Raw genomic sequence first — 17939 nt, forward strand, 5'->3', positions numbered from 1 at the left:
GCCTAACCGACTGCGCCACCCAGGCGCCCCGCAAAGAGGTATTTTGAAAGAAGGGGAGCGTTCAAATGGATGAGGACAAAGAGAGCCACAGATCACGGGAGCAGAGTCCAAGACTGAATGGAGGGGATGAAATTCCAGACGCCCCCCCCCAGGGAGGGGGCGTTTTAAGAGGGACAGTGTCACTCCGCATCATAAGGGGAGGAGGCAGGTGGAGGGGGGGGTGAAGGTACGTGGTGAGGAGTTCCTGTGTGATTATGTCTCCAGGCTCTGTGGTTTCTAGAACCCTTCATCATTTGCAAAGCGTGTTACTCATTTAGAAAGCATTTTGCAAAAGTTCTTGGCTACAAAGCACTTTTTAGAGCCAGAAAATTTCGCTTCTGTTCATACCCCAGAGCAGAATTTCTCAAACTGCATGCTGCAATTCATCTGTGGGGCATGAAATTCATTTAGTTAAGTCGTGACCAGCATCTTTAAAAATAAAACAGAACACTGCAGTGTTGCATAGCGAAAGTCAGAATTGTGTCATGAACCCCCTTTTTTTGAGCCACACTGCAAAATGCATCCTTACTGTGGGTGCAGTCAAAACATTTGAAAAAGTGCCCCAGAGAACCTCTTGTAAAAAGGACATAAGAGATCAAAGCACAAGAATGTTCAATGAAAGTGGGGTCTGTAAAGTAAAAATCTGGAAACAGCCTAAATGTCCACCATCCGGAGAATATATAGTGTTACATTTATTTAAAAAAAATACCACACAGCAGTAAAAATGTATTTGTTTGATCCATATATCAACATTCATAGATCCTGAAAATATACAGTTGAGTGAAAAAAGCAAGTTACAAATTACAGGATTATAATAGCAATTTTTTAAATTAAAAAAGTGCACAGGATACTATGTATTTTTTTTTATTTTTTATTTTTGGTAACATTTTATTTATTTTTGAGAGACAGAAACAGAACACAAGTGGGGGAGGGGCAGAGAGAGAGGGAGACAGAATCCGAAGCAGGCTCCAGGCTCTGAGCTGTCCGCACAGAGCGCGATGCGGGGCTCCAACCCACTAACCGTGAGATCGTGACCTGAGCGGAAGTTGGCGCTTAACCCACTGAGCCACCCAGACGCCCCTTGGATACTATGTATTTTTGTGACAGAATGCCAGGATATAGATAGTAGAAGTATTGACACATGTTTGCAAGGATCCATCAACTCCAGGATAGGGGTTACTTTGGGAGAAGGCGGGGCTGGGGTGGGGGGAGGGGAATGGAACAAAATTGCGCGGAAGGCTCCGATCATACCTGCAATGTTTTAGCTCTTAAGTATGTAGAATTTGAAGAACGTGTCAGCATGACCAATTGTCACTTCTGGGGTGACGGGCACATGACTGTTCCCATTTGAAATTCAGAGCCCTCCACGGTGTCATCCGTCCATCCTGTAGTTGCCGGAAAGGGGTGGGGACAGCACAAAAGGGCCTTGGGGAAGGTTTGGGGTGGGGGTGGCGTGTAGTAGCCGGGCCCCAGCCTCAAGGGGCTGGCCTGGAGGAGAGAGTAGTTACCTACAAGGGCTGCTCACTTTTGAAGGAGGCACACGGCCAGCACAGGGAGGAAACCAGGGAGGGAAATGCTGCAGCTCCATTCTTTTCCTGCTCCCTGACCCCAAGTGGACAGACCTAGCTGCAGCCACAGGGTCCCAGAGAGCCTCCGGTGTAGCCCACAGGTGCCATCAAGTGGGGAGGGCAGACAGCAGGCCAGCAGGGCAAACCAGGATGCCACATGGAGAGCCTGGGGCACCGTTTCTTTACCAATTACTACACAAGAGCTGAGTTTCGTCAATTCACACCTTACCATCTCTGAATAAGGAGTGGATGGGGGCTCAGCTTTGCGGAAATGCAGGATTTCGGTATTTGAATGGCTGGTTCAGCCCGGTCTGTACCAAACTGCCGGGTTTCAGCCCTGGGTGCTGGTTGCGATTCTGGAATCTTCTGTCTTTACGAAAAGTCCACACTGTGGCTCCCCAGGCCACCCCTCTGACCTACCCCCCGGCTCACCCCTGCCCACTCCCAGGCTATGGACAGCCAGAAGCAGTTCACGGGCCCCGAAATCCAGTTCCTGCTTTCCTGCTCCGAAGCGGATGAGAACGAGATGATCAACTGTGAGGAGTTCGCCAACCGCTTCCAGGAGCCAGCCCGCGACATCGGCTTCAACGTGGCGGTGCTGCTGACCAACCTGTCCGAGCACGTGCCCCACGACCCGCGCCTGCGCAACTTCCTGGAGCTGGCGGAGAGCATCTTGGAGTACTTCCGGCCCTACCTGGGCCGCATCGAGATCATGGGCGCCTCGCGCCGCATCGAGCGTATCTACTTCGAGATCTCGGAAACCAACCGCACCCAGTGGGAGATGCCTCAGGTGGGCAGGCCTGCGCACGTGCATGCTTGCCTCCTCGGGCTTCGGCGCATGCTCCTCGCACCCTGGGACCCCACAAGCGTGTACCCGCTTTGTACATCCGCTGTGCAGGTCCTGAGGGCCCTTGCTCTGCTCATGCAAGCCCATGCCCACCCTTTTGTACACACTTCACGGGCCCTGCTGTGCCCTTGCACGTCCCCGGGTCTCCCCTGCCCACCTCTTGTAGATTTAGCCCACACACGGATGTACACCCCTCCTACATGCAGCAGCGTCGCTGTGCCCTCGCAGGCTTGAACGCCGTGCCTGCCACCTGCACGCTCACCCCAGGAGTTCTAGCTTGTCCTTACAGTTCTGTTGCAACCACACCCACACTGTCGCATACTGGAACACTATGGTTATCTGTGGTTATACACCCTTTGCTCACCTTGCCACCAGCCCCCGGTGTGCCTTCTCTCGGCCCTGGCCTACCTGTGCCCACTCTTTTGCACACTCACCCTGGGGGCTCTGGGATGCCCTGTCATGCCGGTCTGCCCCTCACCAGTCACCCCATGTGCTCTCTGAGGTCCTGTCACACGATGTCCATTTATTTGGAGTCCACACGTGGGTGCACATCTCTTGTACGCTCGCCCCCAGAATAAGTCCTGGCACACCATATGGTTGCCCACCCCTCACATATTCACCCCCGCCTGCCCTCTCTGTGGCCCTGGCGTGCCCACGATCACACATGCACACTCCGACCACCCTCCGGCTCACCCACAAGAGCCCTGAGTGTCCCCGATGGCAGGCTTACTCCTTGGCCTGATGTGCCCCATCTCAGCCTCTCATGTGCCCACCTACAACTGTCTGAATGTGGCTTACACACTCACTTGCCCCAAGAGTACACTCGTGTGGCCCTGGCAGGCCTCCAGCCCACCTCCCACTTAGCTTGCATGTAGCTCCCATTCCCTGTCCTCTCTCTCTCTCTCTCTCTCCCCCCCATTCCCACGTGTCCTCACACACCCTCAGCCTCCAGCCCTGCCTCTGTTGCCCTGGTGGCCCTCCTGCTCACACACACTGCACATCCCTTACAGTCACACTTCCCGTTTGCTCCTCACCTGCATGTTCCTCCCACATGCTCTTGCACACCCCTTCCCATCTCCTTGTAGCCCATGAGGCTTGCACGCCCATCACCTCCTCATAAACTGGGCCCCTCCTGTCTGACACCCGGCTGGAGCCCACTTGGGCTCACGTTCCACACTGAACCCCGTCCTCACATTCCAGGCCTTACTGCACTGACTCTCCGGTCCCCCCTGCACACCCATGCCTGCCTCACGTGCACTGATACTTCCCACAATGGCACTACCCTCCGGTTTGGGCCCCGGGCCCTTGCGTGGCTGACCTGTGTGCCCACGTCCACGTGCACACTGGGGCCCCAGGTGGTCGCATGCTTCCCCACAGCCTCCCGTACTGCCACGCGATTCCTCCCTTAACCCCTGGTGCCCCCTCGCGTACTCCACAGGACGCTTGGACATTTTGCACAGTCGCCTGTGTCCCTTGGGACACGACTGCATACTCCCCACCACCTCCGATCTGGCACGAAGGTGGTTGCACCATCCTTGCCCCAGGATGTCTGCCGCATCCCTGCGTCCGCAGGAAGCCCCGGCTCAGCGCGGGCCCTTCGCACTCCTGTACACGCTGTGGGGAGCTCCTCCCACCTCCCCCCCACCCCCACCTCCTGCCTCTCACGTGCTGCCCACGTGCACACTCTTTCTCTTAGTGTCACTCCTCCGAACACCCACTTCTGCCTGCTCACCCCTCCCATTCCCACTTTCTCCTTCGGGTCAAGAGTCCATGCCCGCGGCCGCGGACCTCCAGTGCTCTGCAGCCGTATAATAACACGAAGCACTTTGTGACATTTATTAGGCACCGGGCACTGTTCTAATCCTTCGGCATCTATGAACTCATTGAATCCTCACCCCAGCCCTGTAACTGAGGTCCTACGATGATCCCCATCCCCCCCCCATCACAGAGAGGGAAACTGAGGCCCAGAGAGTTCCGTCCAAATCGCCCAGCTACTCGGTGGCAGAATCAGGACTGGAACCCAGACAGGCTGGCGGGCTGCGGAACTCTGGCCCTCAACCACTACGCTCCGTCCCTCGAAGGAGCGGATAACACTGATTCTGGAGCCAGCCTGTGGGGGAATTCGAGTCGCCTGCCACCTCTCGGCTGCGGCACCCCCAGGACGCGACTCGCTAGGCCCCCGTCTCCTCATCTGCGAAATGCGGATAAGAGCCCCTCTGTCCGGGAGTGTGTGCGAGGATGAAACGAGTTCATCTGCGGGGAATGCTCGCTGCGCGCCCCCCCTCCCCCACCGCGCTCACCCCGCGGCGCCCCGTCCCGCGCGCAGGTGAAGGAGTCCAAGCGCCAGTTCATCTTCGACGTGGTCAACGAGGGCGGCGAGTCCGAGAAGATGGAGCTCTTCGTGAGCTTCTGCGAGGACACCATCTTCGAGATGCAGATCGCCGCGCAGATCTCCGAGCCCGAGGGCGAGCCCGAGGAGGACGAGGACGACGGCGCGGCCGAGGCGGCGGCGGCGGCGGCGGCGGCGGACGGCGCGGAGGAGGGCGCGGCGGGGCCCGAGGGCGCGGCGGGGCCGGCGGCGGCGGGCGTGACGGCGCGCGCGGCGGCGGCGGCTGCGCGTGCGCTGCGCGGCCTCAGCTACCGCAGCCTGCGGCGGCGCGTGCGGCGGCTGCGGCGGCTCACGGCGCGCGAGGCGGCGGCGGCGGTGGGCGCGCTGCTCTGGGCGGCGGTGGCGCGCGCGGCGGGCGCGGGGCGCGGGGGCGTCGGCGGGCGCGCTGCGCCTGCTCTGGGGCTCGCTCTTCGGCGGCGGCCTCGTGGAGGGCGCCAAGAAGGTGACGGTGACCGAGCTCCTGGCGGGCATGCCCGACCCCACGGGCGACGAGGTGCACGGCGAGCAGCCAGCCGGGCCCGGTGGCGAGGCGGACGGCGAGGGCGCGGGCGAGGGCGCGGGCGACGAGGCGGAGGGCGCGGGCGACGAGGAGGCGGCGGCGCACGAGGCGGTCCCGGGAGGCGCCGACGGGGCCGTGGCCGTGGCCGAGGGGGGCCCCTTCCGGCCCGAAGGGGCGGGCGGCCTCGGGGACATGGGCGACACGACGCCGGCGGAGCCTCCCACGCCCGAGGGCTCCCCCATCATCAAGAGGAAGCTGGGGGTGAGAAGGCCGGCGGGGTCCCGGGGGGCGGGGGTGGTTTGGAGACAGCGGGGCTGAGAGGGAGGACGAGCCCGGGAGGGAGACTCAGAGACGGAGGAGAGAGAACCTGAGAGACAGGCACGCAGAGACAAGGGATAGAGAGGCACACGGAGAGGTGGACTCGGATGGAGACTTGGAGAAAGGCTCGCAGTGAAACAAGTAGTATTTCTGGGAGAGAGAAAGATATCTGGAGTTAGAGAGAGGAGAGACCCAGAAGCCAAATTAGAGGGGAACGGGGACCAGGAACTAGAACAACCCGGCACAGGGTCAGGGACACTGGGAAAGCCCCTCAGACAGAGACAGACGGTTGTGAGGGTTTAAGTAGCCCACATCCTCAGGCCCTCGGCCAGGAGCGCCATGGGGGTGCAGTGTCAGGGGGATGGGAAGCCCTGGGGAACCAGAGCTCCACTTGGAGTCAGGCTGACTCTGCACAGTGCTTTGACAAAGCGGCCCACTTCTCTAAGCCTCAGTTTCCCCTCTGGAAAATGAGACTCAATCCCTCTTCTGATGGGAGGAGAGTAAAACGTAGATTGTCTAGGGGACATGACCGGGAAGGGACACCGGCAGGGACAGGCAGATCAGCTCTGAGAGGCACTTGGGGTGGGGGCTCCACCCTGATGCTTGCCCCGCTGCCAGGTGGATGGAGAGGAAGAGGAGCTGCCTCCAGAACCGGAGCCGGAGCCGGAGCCGGAACCGGAGCCTGAGAAAGCCGAGTGAGTGGCCTTGGAGTCCAAGGGGCCCACCCTCTAGCACCGCTTCCCTCCTGGATCAGGAGTCTCCTGAGGTCGCACCGTGTCCTCAGCATCACCCAGCCCAGGCCAGGGCCAGAGTGGGGAAACGAGTGTTCCTGTCTTGCCCCCAAGTCTTCATGTGGGCTGTTCCCTCCGCCTGGAACACTTTCTCCCACGTTCATCTGCTTTCCTCCTCTTTTCCGTTTTGGCTCGCGTGTCTCCTCCAGGAAGCTTGCCTTGACACACATGCCCCACCATCAAGTCAAAGAGGTGTTTCTGGGCCCCCACAAAACCCCGAGCCTGATCCTGGCCCTGACCATTCTGGGCCACCGCTGCCTGGTGACCAGTCTGTACCCCCATTGGACTGAGCCCCATGGAAGGGCAGTGACCCATCACTGTGTCCCCAGTGCATGGCTTTGAACGAATGAATGAATTTCCCAGGCACCTCCTCACTCTCTCTGTGTCCTGCCCTGCAGTGCTGAGAATGGGGAGAAGGAAGAAGTCCCCGAACCCCCACCAGAGCCCCCCAAGAAGACAGCACCTTCTCCGCCCCCTCCAAAGAAGGAGGAGGCTGGAGGCGGGGGTTTGGAATTCTGGGGAGAACTGGAAGTGCAGAGGGTGAAGTTCTTGGTGAGGACCCGGCAGGGGTTTGCTGACACTCCCCCCCCCCCACCTCCCCTCCCCACCCTCACCCGTGCCAGGCTCATCTCTCAGAAGCAGCCAGGCTGGCTTGAGGGCAGAGATGTCCCCAGACAGAGTCAGGGCCTGGTGACGGGACAGCATGTCATGTGGCTTGGCTCCTCGGCCTCTCCCTGTTCAAGATCTTTATTCCAACCTCCACACTTTGCACATCTGGGGCGCCCTGCCTAGGCTTCCCACCCCCATCTGCCATCCAGAGCTAAATCCAGCCAAGGCCATGGTTCCGTTCCTCCCACCATGACCTGTTTCTTGGCCCTCGGCCTTCGGGTCAGAGCCACCACACCAGTCCCAGCCCCTCCTGTTCGGGGTGGGGGGGCAGAACTCATCTCCTCATCCAGGCCAGGAAGAAGAGAGGGAGTTTGGGAGGACAGGGCTCAGGGCTCTGCCTGTCCCGCCTCCTCTCCAGGCCCAACCTGACCTGAGGGGCTGAAGGAAACATGTTGGAAGGAAGGTGGTCCAGTGAGGATGCATGGGAAGAACGAGGAACAGGAAGAACGATGGAGAGAAAAAGAGGGAGGGAGAGAGAGAAGTAGCTGCCCTCTGCCTGGGGTAAAGACAGGGCGGCCTCACACAGGAAGCGGCATAGCAGAGAAGTTGGGAGTGTGGACTCTGGAGCTTGAGTGCCTGGCCTCAAACCCCAGGTCTGCTGCTTCTTGGCTGTGTGCTCTTGAGCAAGACATCTTGCCTCCCTGAGTCCCGGTGTTCTCATCTATGAAATGGGTATATCTGCTGTGCTCACTCCATTAGGGGTGTGGTAAGAGCTACACAAGTTTCATGTGTGTAAAGCTCTTAGCACAGGTCTTGGTATACAGTAAGCACTCAATGACTAGGAGGTTGTGAGAGCAGATTTCGGATTGTGGGTGGATGATGGGGTGAATTCTCCAGGGAATAAGGTGGAGCGTGAGCTCTTTCTCTTTCTCTCCTCATCTTAGAACTACCTCTCCCGGAACTTCTACACCCTGCGATTCCTTGCCCTCTTCTTGGCATTCGCCATCAACTTCATCTTGCTGTTTTATAAGGTGCTCGTCACGAGGGGTCAGGAGAATCAGACGCTTACCTGGGCTGGGGGAGGGGGGTGACTCTACCCCTACCAGGTTCCCAGGGCCCCCGCAGTGAAGGGACAAGGTGTGGGATTGGGGGTTCCGAGGTGGGTTCTGCCTGGACATCTGGATCTTGGGACCCGCATGGGAGTGTGTGTGGGTATCTGGGCGCATCTGGGACAGACGCCTGACTGCGTATGGCAGTTAGAGCAGGGAACCGGCTTGGAGTTCCATGCTCAGCTCTGCCACGTGCCAGTCTTGTGCCCCTGGGCACACACCTTCGCCTCTCAGCAACATGCACTGATTCAGTTAAGCTTTTTTGCTTTCTCGTAAGTTAAAGGGAAATTTGCGGGAAGGGGGAAATGGGCAGCTCAGGGAATGGAAGGAAAGGGCTAAGAACCAGGCCTCCTAAAGGACAAAAGGACCCTTTGGGGTCTTGCCAGGGATCTAGATAACAGGACAGAGAAGCAGTCTTGCAGAGTGGCTTCTGTGGGATAGAATCCTGGCTCTAGCACTCACTGGTGGCATCACGTGAGGCAAGGTGCTTAACCTCGCTGTGCTTCAATATCCTCCTCTGTAAAATGGGAGACGGACTCTGATTTACTAGCTAGGGTTCTGGACCCACCCTCCATCTTGACTGACAGCCCTAACGAGATTGTCTCCGACAGGGCCCCCCCACCCCCCCACCCCCCAACGACTAACCTCAGCCATGGGGGCTGTTCGTCTGGTCAGTGGGTTCTGGGTGGGGCAGAGCAGGTGTCAGGACACCAGGGTCCCCGCCCTGACCGACCTCTCCCCCGCTTCAGGTCTCAGACTCTCCACCAGGGGAGGACGACATGGAGGGCTCAGCAGCTGGGGACCTGTCAGGTGCAGGGTCTGGCGGCGGCTCTGGCTGGGGCTCGGGGGCCGGCGAGGAGGCGGAGGGTGACGAGGACGAGAACATGGTGTACTACTTCCTGGAGGAGAGCACGGGCTACATGGAGCCTGCCTTGCGTTGCTTGAGCCTACTCCATACGTTGGTGGCCTTTCTCTGCATCATTGGCTACAACTGCCTTAAGGTGGGTCGTGGCCGTGGTTCTGGGGTTCATGGTCTTGTGAAGCAGGGAGAGGTGCTGGGCCACTAGCTGACAGGGTCTAGGGCAGGGGCTGGGGGGATCTCCTTCGGTGGTTGGGACAAGGGGGGCCTGGGTACAGGATTGGGGCCTCCGCAAGGACGATATTTAATATTCAGGGAACTAATGTGGGTCACAGCTGAGGAGCAGGTCCTGTGTCTATGTTAATTTCTGGATCAAGAGGCAGAACTTCTCACTGGGAATATTACTTCCTGAATACTGGTCAGTTGGTGAATTTAGTGGGGCCCGGCGGGGTCTGTGGGGCCTCAGACATAACGTGGGTGCTAACAGGGGCACGTGGATTCAGGCACCACTTCTGGGCTTTCCTGATTTTTTCCCACCACAGCCCTGACCCGTCTGCCCACCTTTCCCCAATTACTGCCCTGATTGCTCTGGAGAAGCTCCCCTGACGTGGGGTCTCACACCTGCTCCAGCAAGATCTCCTGGCTCCCGCTGAGGCTGTGGTCTCCTAGGGAGCCTGACGCCCACCCCTTTGCCTGCCTGCCCAATGTAGGTGCCCCTGGTGATCTTTAAACGGGAGAAGGAGCTGGCCCGGAAGCTGGAGTTTGATGGCCTCTACATCACGGAACAGCCTGAGGACGATGACGTGAAGGGGCAGTGGGACCGACTGGTGCTCAACACGCCGTAAGGCCCGGTTCCCCTCTGGGGGTGGGGGGTGGGAACAGAGCTGGGTTTCCTCCCCAGGCCGGGCCTCGGCCTCAAAAGACCAGTCGCTGCCAGTCCTGACTCAGTCTCCCCGAGCCTCCTGTCCATAATTTAGACAAATCTCCCGTGTGTTAAAGCACCTGTGGGGGCACTGGTAACACATGGGGATCCCTGGGGCCCAGACCCTGGAGATTCTGGTTCAGTGAGTCTGGGGTGGGGCCCAGGAACCTGCATTGAAACCCCGCCCCCACGTGTGATTCTTACCCCGCTGCCACAAGTGGGAAATAGGAAATCATTCTGCTTTTATTTGTTTATTTATTTATTTTTAAATCTTTTTAACGTTTATTTATTTTTGGGACAGAGAGAGACAGAGCATGAACAGGGGAGGGGCAGAGAGAGAGGGAGACACAGAATCGGAAACAGGCTCCAGGCTCCGAGCTGTCAGCACCGAGCCCGACGCGGGGCTCGAACCCGCGAACCGCGAGATCATGACCTGAGCCAAAGTCAGACGCCTAACCGACTGAGCCACCCAGGCGCCCCTCATTTTGCTTTTAAATTGACCCCAGAGAGGGAGCGAGGGTGTGTGAGAGCAGTGTGGTGGGACTCTGGACCCCCTCCGCGCCCTCCCAGCCCACTCCGTTCCCCCTCTCTCCCACCCCCGATCAAGTCCAATTTCGTGTGTTCATGCAGCAGGGGCTCATCATCTCTAGAATAAGAGCGCAAGGTCAGGCAGCCTGGGTTGACCACATGCTAGCTAGGAATTCTTGGCCAAGTCATTTAGCCTCTCTGTGCCTCAGTTTCCTAATCTGTAAAATGAGGACAAACAATAGCGCCGAGGGTCTTGTAACGATGAAACGAGACGAACTCATGTGGTTTCCGGGGCACAGTGAGCCCTGGATAAGTGTTGGAAGTTCTTTTATTGTGGGGTCCTGCCCAGGAGAAGCGGTGAGAGGAGGGAGAGAAACCACACCAAGGACATCCTGTGCTCTCATCGTCACCATCGAAGGCACATTGAACTTCTACGCATTCAAGCACACGTGCTTAACGGAGAGAGAGAGGGAGAGACATCTGTTTAAAGTCGGGTCCACCCAGGACCTCCACGTCTAAATACCGTTTCTCACAAAAAAGGAACCAGGCTCCTTGGAGAAGCGGCAGATTTCAGGCCTGGGGCGGGGAAGTGCAATCAGCCTGGATTACCTTGGGTCAGAAAGCAAAGATGTGCTCCGTAGAAAACGTGCTGCCAGGGGAAGGGGCTCCCGCTGGACAATTCAGGGACAATTTGAGCATCAGTAAGGACAGGCAGTGCCGAGAATCGAAACACATCAAATAGGCGTGAACCCCTGGATTCATAAGTCTCCACTCCAAACCCAACAAAACTCCCAGCAAGCCCACCTCTGCAGGATTTTAGGGCATCAACTTGTCAATCAGAAAAGTGGGAACGAGGGGCAGCTGGGCGGTTCAGTCGTTTGAGCGCCCAGCTTTGGCTCAGGTCACGATCTCACAGTTCGTGAGTTCGAGCCCCGCGTCGGGCTCTGTGCTGTCAGCACAGAGACTGCTTGGGATCCTCTGTCCCCCCCCCCTCTCTCTCTGCTTCTCCCCTGCTCACTCTCACTCACTCTCTTTCTCTCTCTCAAAAATACATAAAAATGTGAAAAATATATTTAAAAGAAAAGTGGGAACAAAAGGGTCAGACTCATCCAATAAGCCTAAACAGGGTGAGAGAGCACATCACTCCCTTGGCCGCCGGAGCAGGGCCAGGCTGCTGGCTCGGACTCTGCCCTGCCCTTCACGCACCAGAGCTGCCTGGCCCCCAGTGCAAGCCCGCTGCCTCCCATGGGCCCCACCATAGATGGCAGTGGGGGTAGTTGACCCGGGGAAAAACTTCGCCTGGCATGAGGTCTGCGGAGCCTGACTCCCAGTGAGACGCAACCCTACCGTGCGGGGTCCCCTGTGAGAAAAGCGTTGGAACTTCCGACCACCCTGGCCCGGCTGGTGCCTCCGGGTCCTTCTGGCCCTGACACCTCGGGGTCTCTCTGTCTCTCTCTCGGCAGGTCTTTCCCCAGCAACTACTGGGACAAGTTTGTCAAGCGGAAGGTGAGGATGTGGATGGGGAGGTGGAAGGGTCTCCCAAGCTGGGTCTCTCTGGCTGCCACCTGGCCATCCCAGTCCTGTCCCAGTCCATCCCACTTGCTTTGTGTGCGACCTTGGGCAAGGGGCTTTGGCTCCCTGAGGAGTACCTCAGTTTGCCCGTCTGGAAATGAGCGTGACAATCCCCCCCTCCCTCTGTAATGACATAATATGTGTTATGAGCAGAGCACAGTATCTGGCTCAGGATGAGTACTCAGTTAAGTACTAGTTAAGAGAGAAGAGGTGAGGCATGTTATTTGAAGCACACAGACTCTGGAGCTGGATTGCCTGCTTTTCTACTCCTGTGTCAGCCTTTCTGTGCCTCGGTTTCCCTAAGATTCAAAGTGAGGTAGTAATAGGACTGACCCCACAGGGTGGTTGTAAAGATTCTGTGGCCTATGACACGAGCAGTATCTGGCACGTAGGGAAAATAGACAAACGTCGCCTGTTACCATCGTTCATTCACTCAACAGACATTTATCAAGCACCTGCCATGTGCCAGGAATCCAACAGTAAACACAACAGTGATTCTGACACTCGAGCTGGCAACACAGATGATGAGCACATATATAGGGTTTAGGTGGTGATAAGTGCTGTACAAGAAAAAAGCAGTGACGGGGGGTGGGGAGGGTGTGTGTGTGTGTGTGTGTGTGTCTGTGTGTGCGCGCGCTGGCCAGGAGAGGTTGCCCTCTCATGTCCGGCAGGCAGGAAAGGGCACACTCGTTAATGAGGTAAAGGAGTGAGTCAAGTAGAAATCTGGGGGAAGAGTGTCCTAGGCAAGAGGAATAGCCAGTGCAAAGGCCCTGAGGCAGGAATGTGTCTGGTATATTTGAGAAACTGCGAAGAGGTCTGTGTGGCTGAAGCAGAGTGAATGAGGGGGGTGAGTGGGAGAAGAATTCACTGATGGCAGAGACTCAATTATATAGGGTTCCTTCACTACCACCTTAATAATAATAAATTATCCCTATTAATTTGGTTAATGAATCAGCTGAAACTTTATCACTTTTGGACCCTCCCCCTGAGGATCTGAAGAAAGCTCTGAACCTTGTCCCTAGAAAAATGCAAGCCCAATGTCTCACACGAAGTTCAGAGTGTCCCCAGAATGCCCCATGCAGGCTATGCCCTCCCCGACCCCAGCCACGTCCACATGTCCCCACAATCCCTGGTACAGGTCCTGGACAAGCATGGGGACATCTATGGGCGGGAGCGGATCGCCGAGCTGCTGGGCATGGATCTGGCCACGCTGGAGATCACAGCCCACAACGAGCGTAAGCCTGAACCACCACCGGGGCTGCTCACCTGGTAAGCCAAGGGCCATCCTGTACAGGCCTGGGGCCATCAGGGAAGGTGGCCAGGGACTGAGCCTCTCAGGCATCCGCCCGTCCTTCTTCCTCCCACCCCACATAGGCTCATGTCCATTGATGTCAAGTACCAGATCTGGAAGTTTGGGGTCATCTTCACAGACAATGTGAGGAGGGGCTCATAGGTGGGGGGTGGGCTGCGGGAGGAGGGCCTTGGGAGGGCAGGGGGCTCCACCCCCAGTATCCCTGACCAGGGACCGACTCCCGAGCCCCCATGCACCTCTGGCCCTATGATACCCCCTGTCCCCCCGAAGCCCCTTGTCCCTCAGGTGCTCTTGAATTCTCAGTCTGTGTCCTTCAGCAGAGGGCTCCCCAACTACCCTTAGGATGGCTTCTCACCCAGAGTGCTCCATTACTGCAGAGTGCTCCCAATCCTCCAGACGCTCCCTAGGCAGAGATGGCATCGTGACTCCCAGAGCACTCCCATGCCACTCAAATGTTCCTGGACCCCCTGTTCCCGGAGTGCTCCCTACCCCCCCAAGTGCTCCATGGCCCTCATGAACACTCCCCTCAGGAGTGTTCCCCAGGAATCCTGCACGCTCCCTGACCCCTGACCCTGTGTGCCCACAGTCTTTCCTATACCTGGGCTGGTACATGGTGATGTCCCTCCTGGGGCACTACAACAACTTCTTCTTTGCGGCCCACCTCCTGGACATTGCCATGGGGGTCAAGACGCTGCGCACCATCCTGTCCTCCGTCACCCATAATGGGAAGCAGGTGTGGCCGGGGACTGCCTGGGGGGTGTGAGCCAGGCAGGGAGGAGCTGGCAGCCTGAGTAGGGGTGGAGGGGTGAGGGTCGGGCGGCTCCGGTGAGGAAGGGCAAGGCGGGGCGGGCTGAGCCAGGGTGGGTGTGGGTAGTGAGACCCCGGAGGGAGGACCACATTGACCGACTGGGGGTGAGGACGGGGTGGGGGGGGCGGCCGAGCGTGGAGCTGACCAGCCCCCCCCCCCGCACCCCCAGCTGGTGATGACCGTGGGCCTCCTGGCAGTGGTGGTCTACCTGTACACCGTGGTGGCCTTCAACTTCTTCCGCAAGTTCTACAACAAGAGTGAGGATGAGGACGAGCCCGACATGAAGTGTGACGACATGATGACGGTGAGCCCCTCCCCCGGCACTCTTGGCCTGGTCACTGACCATCTGACCCTTAGTGTTCCCATCTGTAAGGGGGGCTGATGGTAGTTCCCACCTCGTAGACTTACTGTGAGGGTTCCGTGAGGTACTTTGAACAGAGTCGGGCACGTGATCGGTGCTCAATGAGCGTCAGCCCCCATCGGCATGTTATTTGAGCCTTTAAAGCTATTGTTATCGGCAAGGTGCTCAGACACGGTGCCCCTGTCGCTTACAAAGCATGTGATTTGGGGCAGGCTAGTCAACCTACTCACGCTCTGGTGTTCCTCCCCTGTAAAACGGGTGTGTGACAACAGTGCCTACGGCCTAGGGCTGGTTTTAGGACCCAGTGCAGCTCCCTTAAAAGTCTTACAATGGTGCCTGGTGTGTATTAAGGATTCCATAGGTGTTAGCTACTCTCATCGTTGTCTATAAAAGTTTCACCCAAGTATGCGACTCTTAATCTCAGGGTTGTAAGTTCAAGCCCCACATTGGGCGTAGAGATTACTTAAAAAAAAAAAAAAAGAAAGAAAGAAACATGGGGGCGCCTGGGTGGCTCAGTAGGTTAAGCGTCGGACTCGATCTCAGCTCAGGTCATGATCTCATAGTCTGCGAGTTCAAGCCCCACACTGGGCTCTGTGCTGCATCATGGAGCCTGCTTGGGATTTCTCTCTCTCTCTCTCTCTCTCTCTCTCTCTCTTTCTGCCCCCCCCCCGCCTCTCTTTCAATCTTTCTCTCTGAAAATAAATAAACTTAAAAAAATTTAAAAATACACACATATAAATTTCACCCCAAGTACCAGCATGCCATATGCTTGTTTATACTTTCTCTTCTATTCTGAGAACGGTGGTCATAACCCAGGTGGAGCTGACCTTACTAGAGGCACAGGCCACGGTTGGAAGAATTGTCCCAAGGCTTCATCTGACAAGACGTCCTGTAATCTTGCACCACGTTCTCAGGGCCTAGTCCGGCTCTTCAGCCTGACATTTGAGGCCCCACCAGACCTAGTCCTGACACCCATGGCCCTCTTCTCACCAGTCACTGGCCTCGGCTCTTAACCAAGACAACTGGGAGCTCTCACTTCTTGGGGACACAGAAGGAACAGGCGTAAAGTCTTTCCCAAGTGCCATGCAGACCGTGCCCTCCTACCTGTTCAGAGCCTTCTCGTAGCTCCCCAGTGCCACGGGATAACATTGAACCCCTCACCATGGCGTCCGAAGCCAGGGAAGAGCTAGCCTTGCCCGAGTCTCACCACAGTCTTTCTTGCTTTTGGCTGTCTGGCTGCCTGTTTTCTTTCAGTTCCCCTAAGACCATGTGCTTCCTCCCACCCAAGCCCTTTGCATCTGACATGCTCTCCATCCTCCACCACGGGCCCCACGGACACGCCCCTCTTTCACTTGACACGTCACCTTTCAACTTAAGTGCTGCCTCCTACAGGAAGCCCTCCCTAACCATTGGCTGGGCCTCATTTCTCTCCCTGCTCTTTCTCACAGGAGCTCTATTTTCTAACCTCACCGAACCTCTTTCAGTTCCTCCCAGGAACAAAATATATTCTTTGCTCCCCAGCGGTGTCAAAACATGTGTGGTTTTCTCTGCCTGGAACACTTTCTCCCACCTAACACCTCCTTCGAGTCCCAGCTCACACATGTCCCCTCTTCTAGGGAAGTCTCGCCTGATCACCCTGGCGGAGTCAGCCTTTCAAAACTTCAAAGCTTCCTGTGCTTCCCCCACCTGCCCCCTGATCACACTGTGCTTCCCCGCCCTGGCTCTGCCCTTTCTGCCTGTGCTCTCCCTATCACAGCCATGATCACTTCTGGGCTGTCACTATCTGATGACATGTTTGTGAGCCCTGTGAGGCCAGGGCCCAGAACTGTCTCAGCCACTGCTACGTCTCCTGCCCCCTCAGCCCAGGGCCTTGGAGGTACTTGGCGGATGTCGAATGAGGGCGCGCATGACCGGTAGGCTTCTCTCCCTTCCCCCACAGTGCTACCTGTTTCACATGTACGTGGGTGTCCGAGCTGGTGGGGGCATCGGGGATGAGATTGAGGACCCGGCAGGCGACGAATACGAGCTGTACCGGGTGGTCTTCGACATCACCTTCTTCTTCTTCGTCATCGTCATCCTGCTGGCCATCATCCAGGGTCAGTGCTGGTCGTGGTTGTGCGAGTGGGGGCTCAGTGCCCAGAGGCAGACTAGCTGCTTTAAGAGTGTAGGCCCAGGATCCAGTCTGCCCAGATTCACATCCTGGCTCTGCCTCTGCCTCTTCCTACTGTGAGACTTTCGGCAAGTCGCCTCTCTGGGCCTCAGTTTCTCCATATGTAAAATGGGGCTATTAATGATACTAACCTCGCAGGGTTATGATGAAAATTAAGTCAATTCCTAGGTGTTTTACCCATAATAAGTGCTCAATAAATGCTGGGTATTATTATCTTCAGGAAGCAGGGTGAGATTAGGGAGAAGGAGGACGGGGGGGGGGGGTGGGCAAGGCTCCGAGGTAGGTAGCCAGAAGAGGGAGGAGCCCGAGCTGGGTCAGAGGTTGGGTGTTGACCTGCGCCTGCCACCGCAGGTCTGATCATTGACGCTTTTGGCGAGCTCCGAGACCAACAAGAGCAAGTGAAGGAAGATATGGAGGTAGGTCAAGGCTGGGGGTGACCCAGAGGGATTATGGGAGGCTGGGGGACGAATGGGCCCGGATTCTGATGTCTCCCACCACCCACAGACCAAGTGCTTCATCTGCGGCATCGGCAGCGATTACTTCGATACGACACCACACGGGTTTGAGACCCACACTCTAGAGGAGCACAACCTGGCCAATTACATGTGAGCATAGGTCCATTGACCATTCAAGGGATGGGGGTGTGGCCGACAGCGAGGCGGGGGGGAATGGGCATTGGCCAGTTAGGTGTGGCATCCAAGTGGGTGGATTCCGAGCCAGTCAGGAGAAAGTTAGGGTAGTCCTCACCTGTCTCCACTGCCCTTCCATCCCCAGGTTTTTCCTGATGTATCTGATAAATAAGGATGAGACAGAACACACGGGCCAGGTAAGGGGGTGTTAATGGGAGGACAGTGGGCAGGGACATGGAGAATTTTAGTATAAGGTCAAGCAGCAGGTGTGGCGGTAAAAAGCTCATGTCAACATGAGCTGTTGAAGATGTGACCAATTCTTCCCCATGCCCCAATCCTAGGAGTCTTACGTCTGGAAGATGTACCAAGAGAGATGCTGGGATTTCTTCCCAGCTGGCGACTGTTTCCGCAAGCAGTACGAGGACCAGCTTAGCTGAGACACCCCCAGCTGGCCCTTCACCCCCACCTCAAGTGCCTTATACTCACAGCAAGTCCCTTAGTCCCAAACCCCGCCCCCAACGGCAGCTGGGGGACAGGTGACCATGTACTGGAGAAATAAAGTCTGTGCTACACTCCTGACATCGTTGTGCTGGATCGTTGACATTTGAA

At 57.1% G+C, this 17939-nt stretch overlaps 1 protein-coding gene across 1 annotated transcript in view; it reads left to right on the plus strand.

Annotated features, from left to right (window-relative positions):
* RYR1 (ryanodine receptor 1) overlaps positions 1-17909 on the plus strand; it is a 116818-nt gene extending 98909 nt beyond the window's left edge. Inside the window, 18 exon segments of the mRNA XM_030297700.1 lie at positions 2056-2397; positions 4781-5203; positions 5205-5603; positions 6279-6355; positions 6850-7003; positions 8005-8091; positions 8919-9170; positions 9739-9869; positions 11942-11984; positions 13189-13319; positions 13425-13485; positions 13949-14095; positions 14340-14474; positions 16471-16627; positions 17053-17117; positions 17206-17306; positions 17476-17527; positions 17672-17909. Of these exon segments, the coding sequence (XP_030153560.1) occupies positions 2056-2397; positions 4781-5203; positions 5205-5603; positions 6279-6355; positions 6850-7003; positions 8005-8091; positions 8919-9170; positions 9739-9869; positions 11942-11984; positions 13189-13319; positions 13425-13485; positions 13949-14095; positions 14340-14474; positions 16471-16627; positions 17053-17117; positions 17206-17306; positions 17476-17527; positions 17672-17767 (2853 nt within the window). The 3' untranslated portion in view covers positions 17768-17909.
* Positions 17910-17939: the final 30 nt, after the last annotated feature.

This window comes from Lynx canadensis, chromosome E2 (genome assembly GCF_007474595.2).
Source record: "Lynx canadensis isolate LIC74 chromosome E2, mLynCan4.pri.v2, whole genome shotgun sequence".
Taxonomy (NCBI): Eukaryota; Metazoa; Chordata; class Mammalia; order Carnivora; family Felidae; genus Lynx; species Lynx canadensis.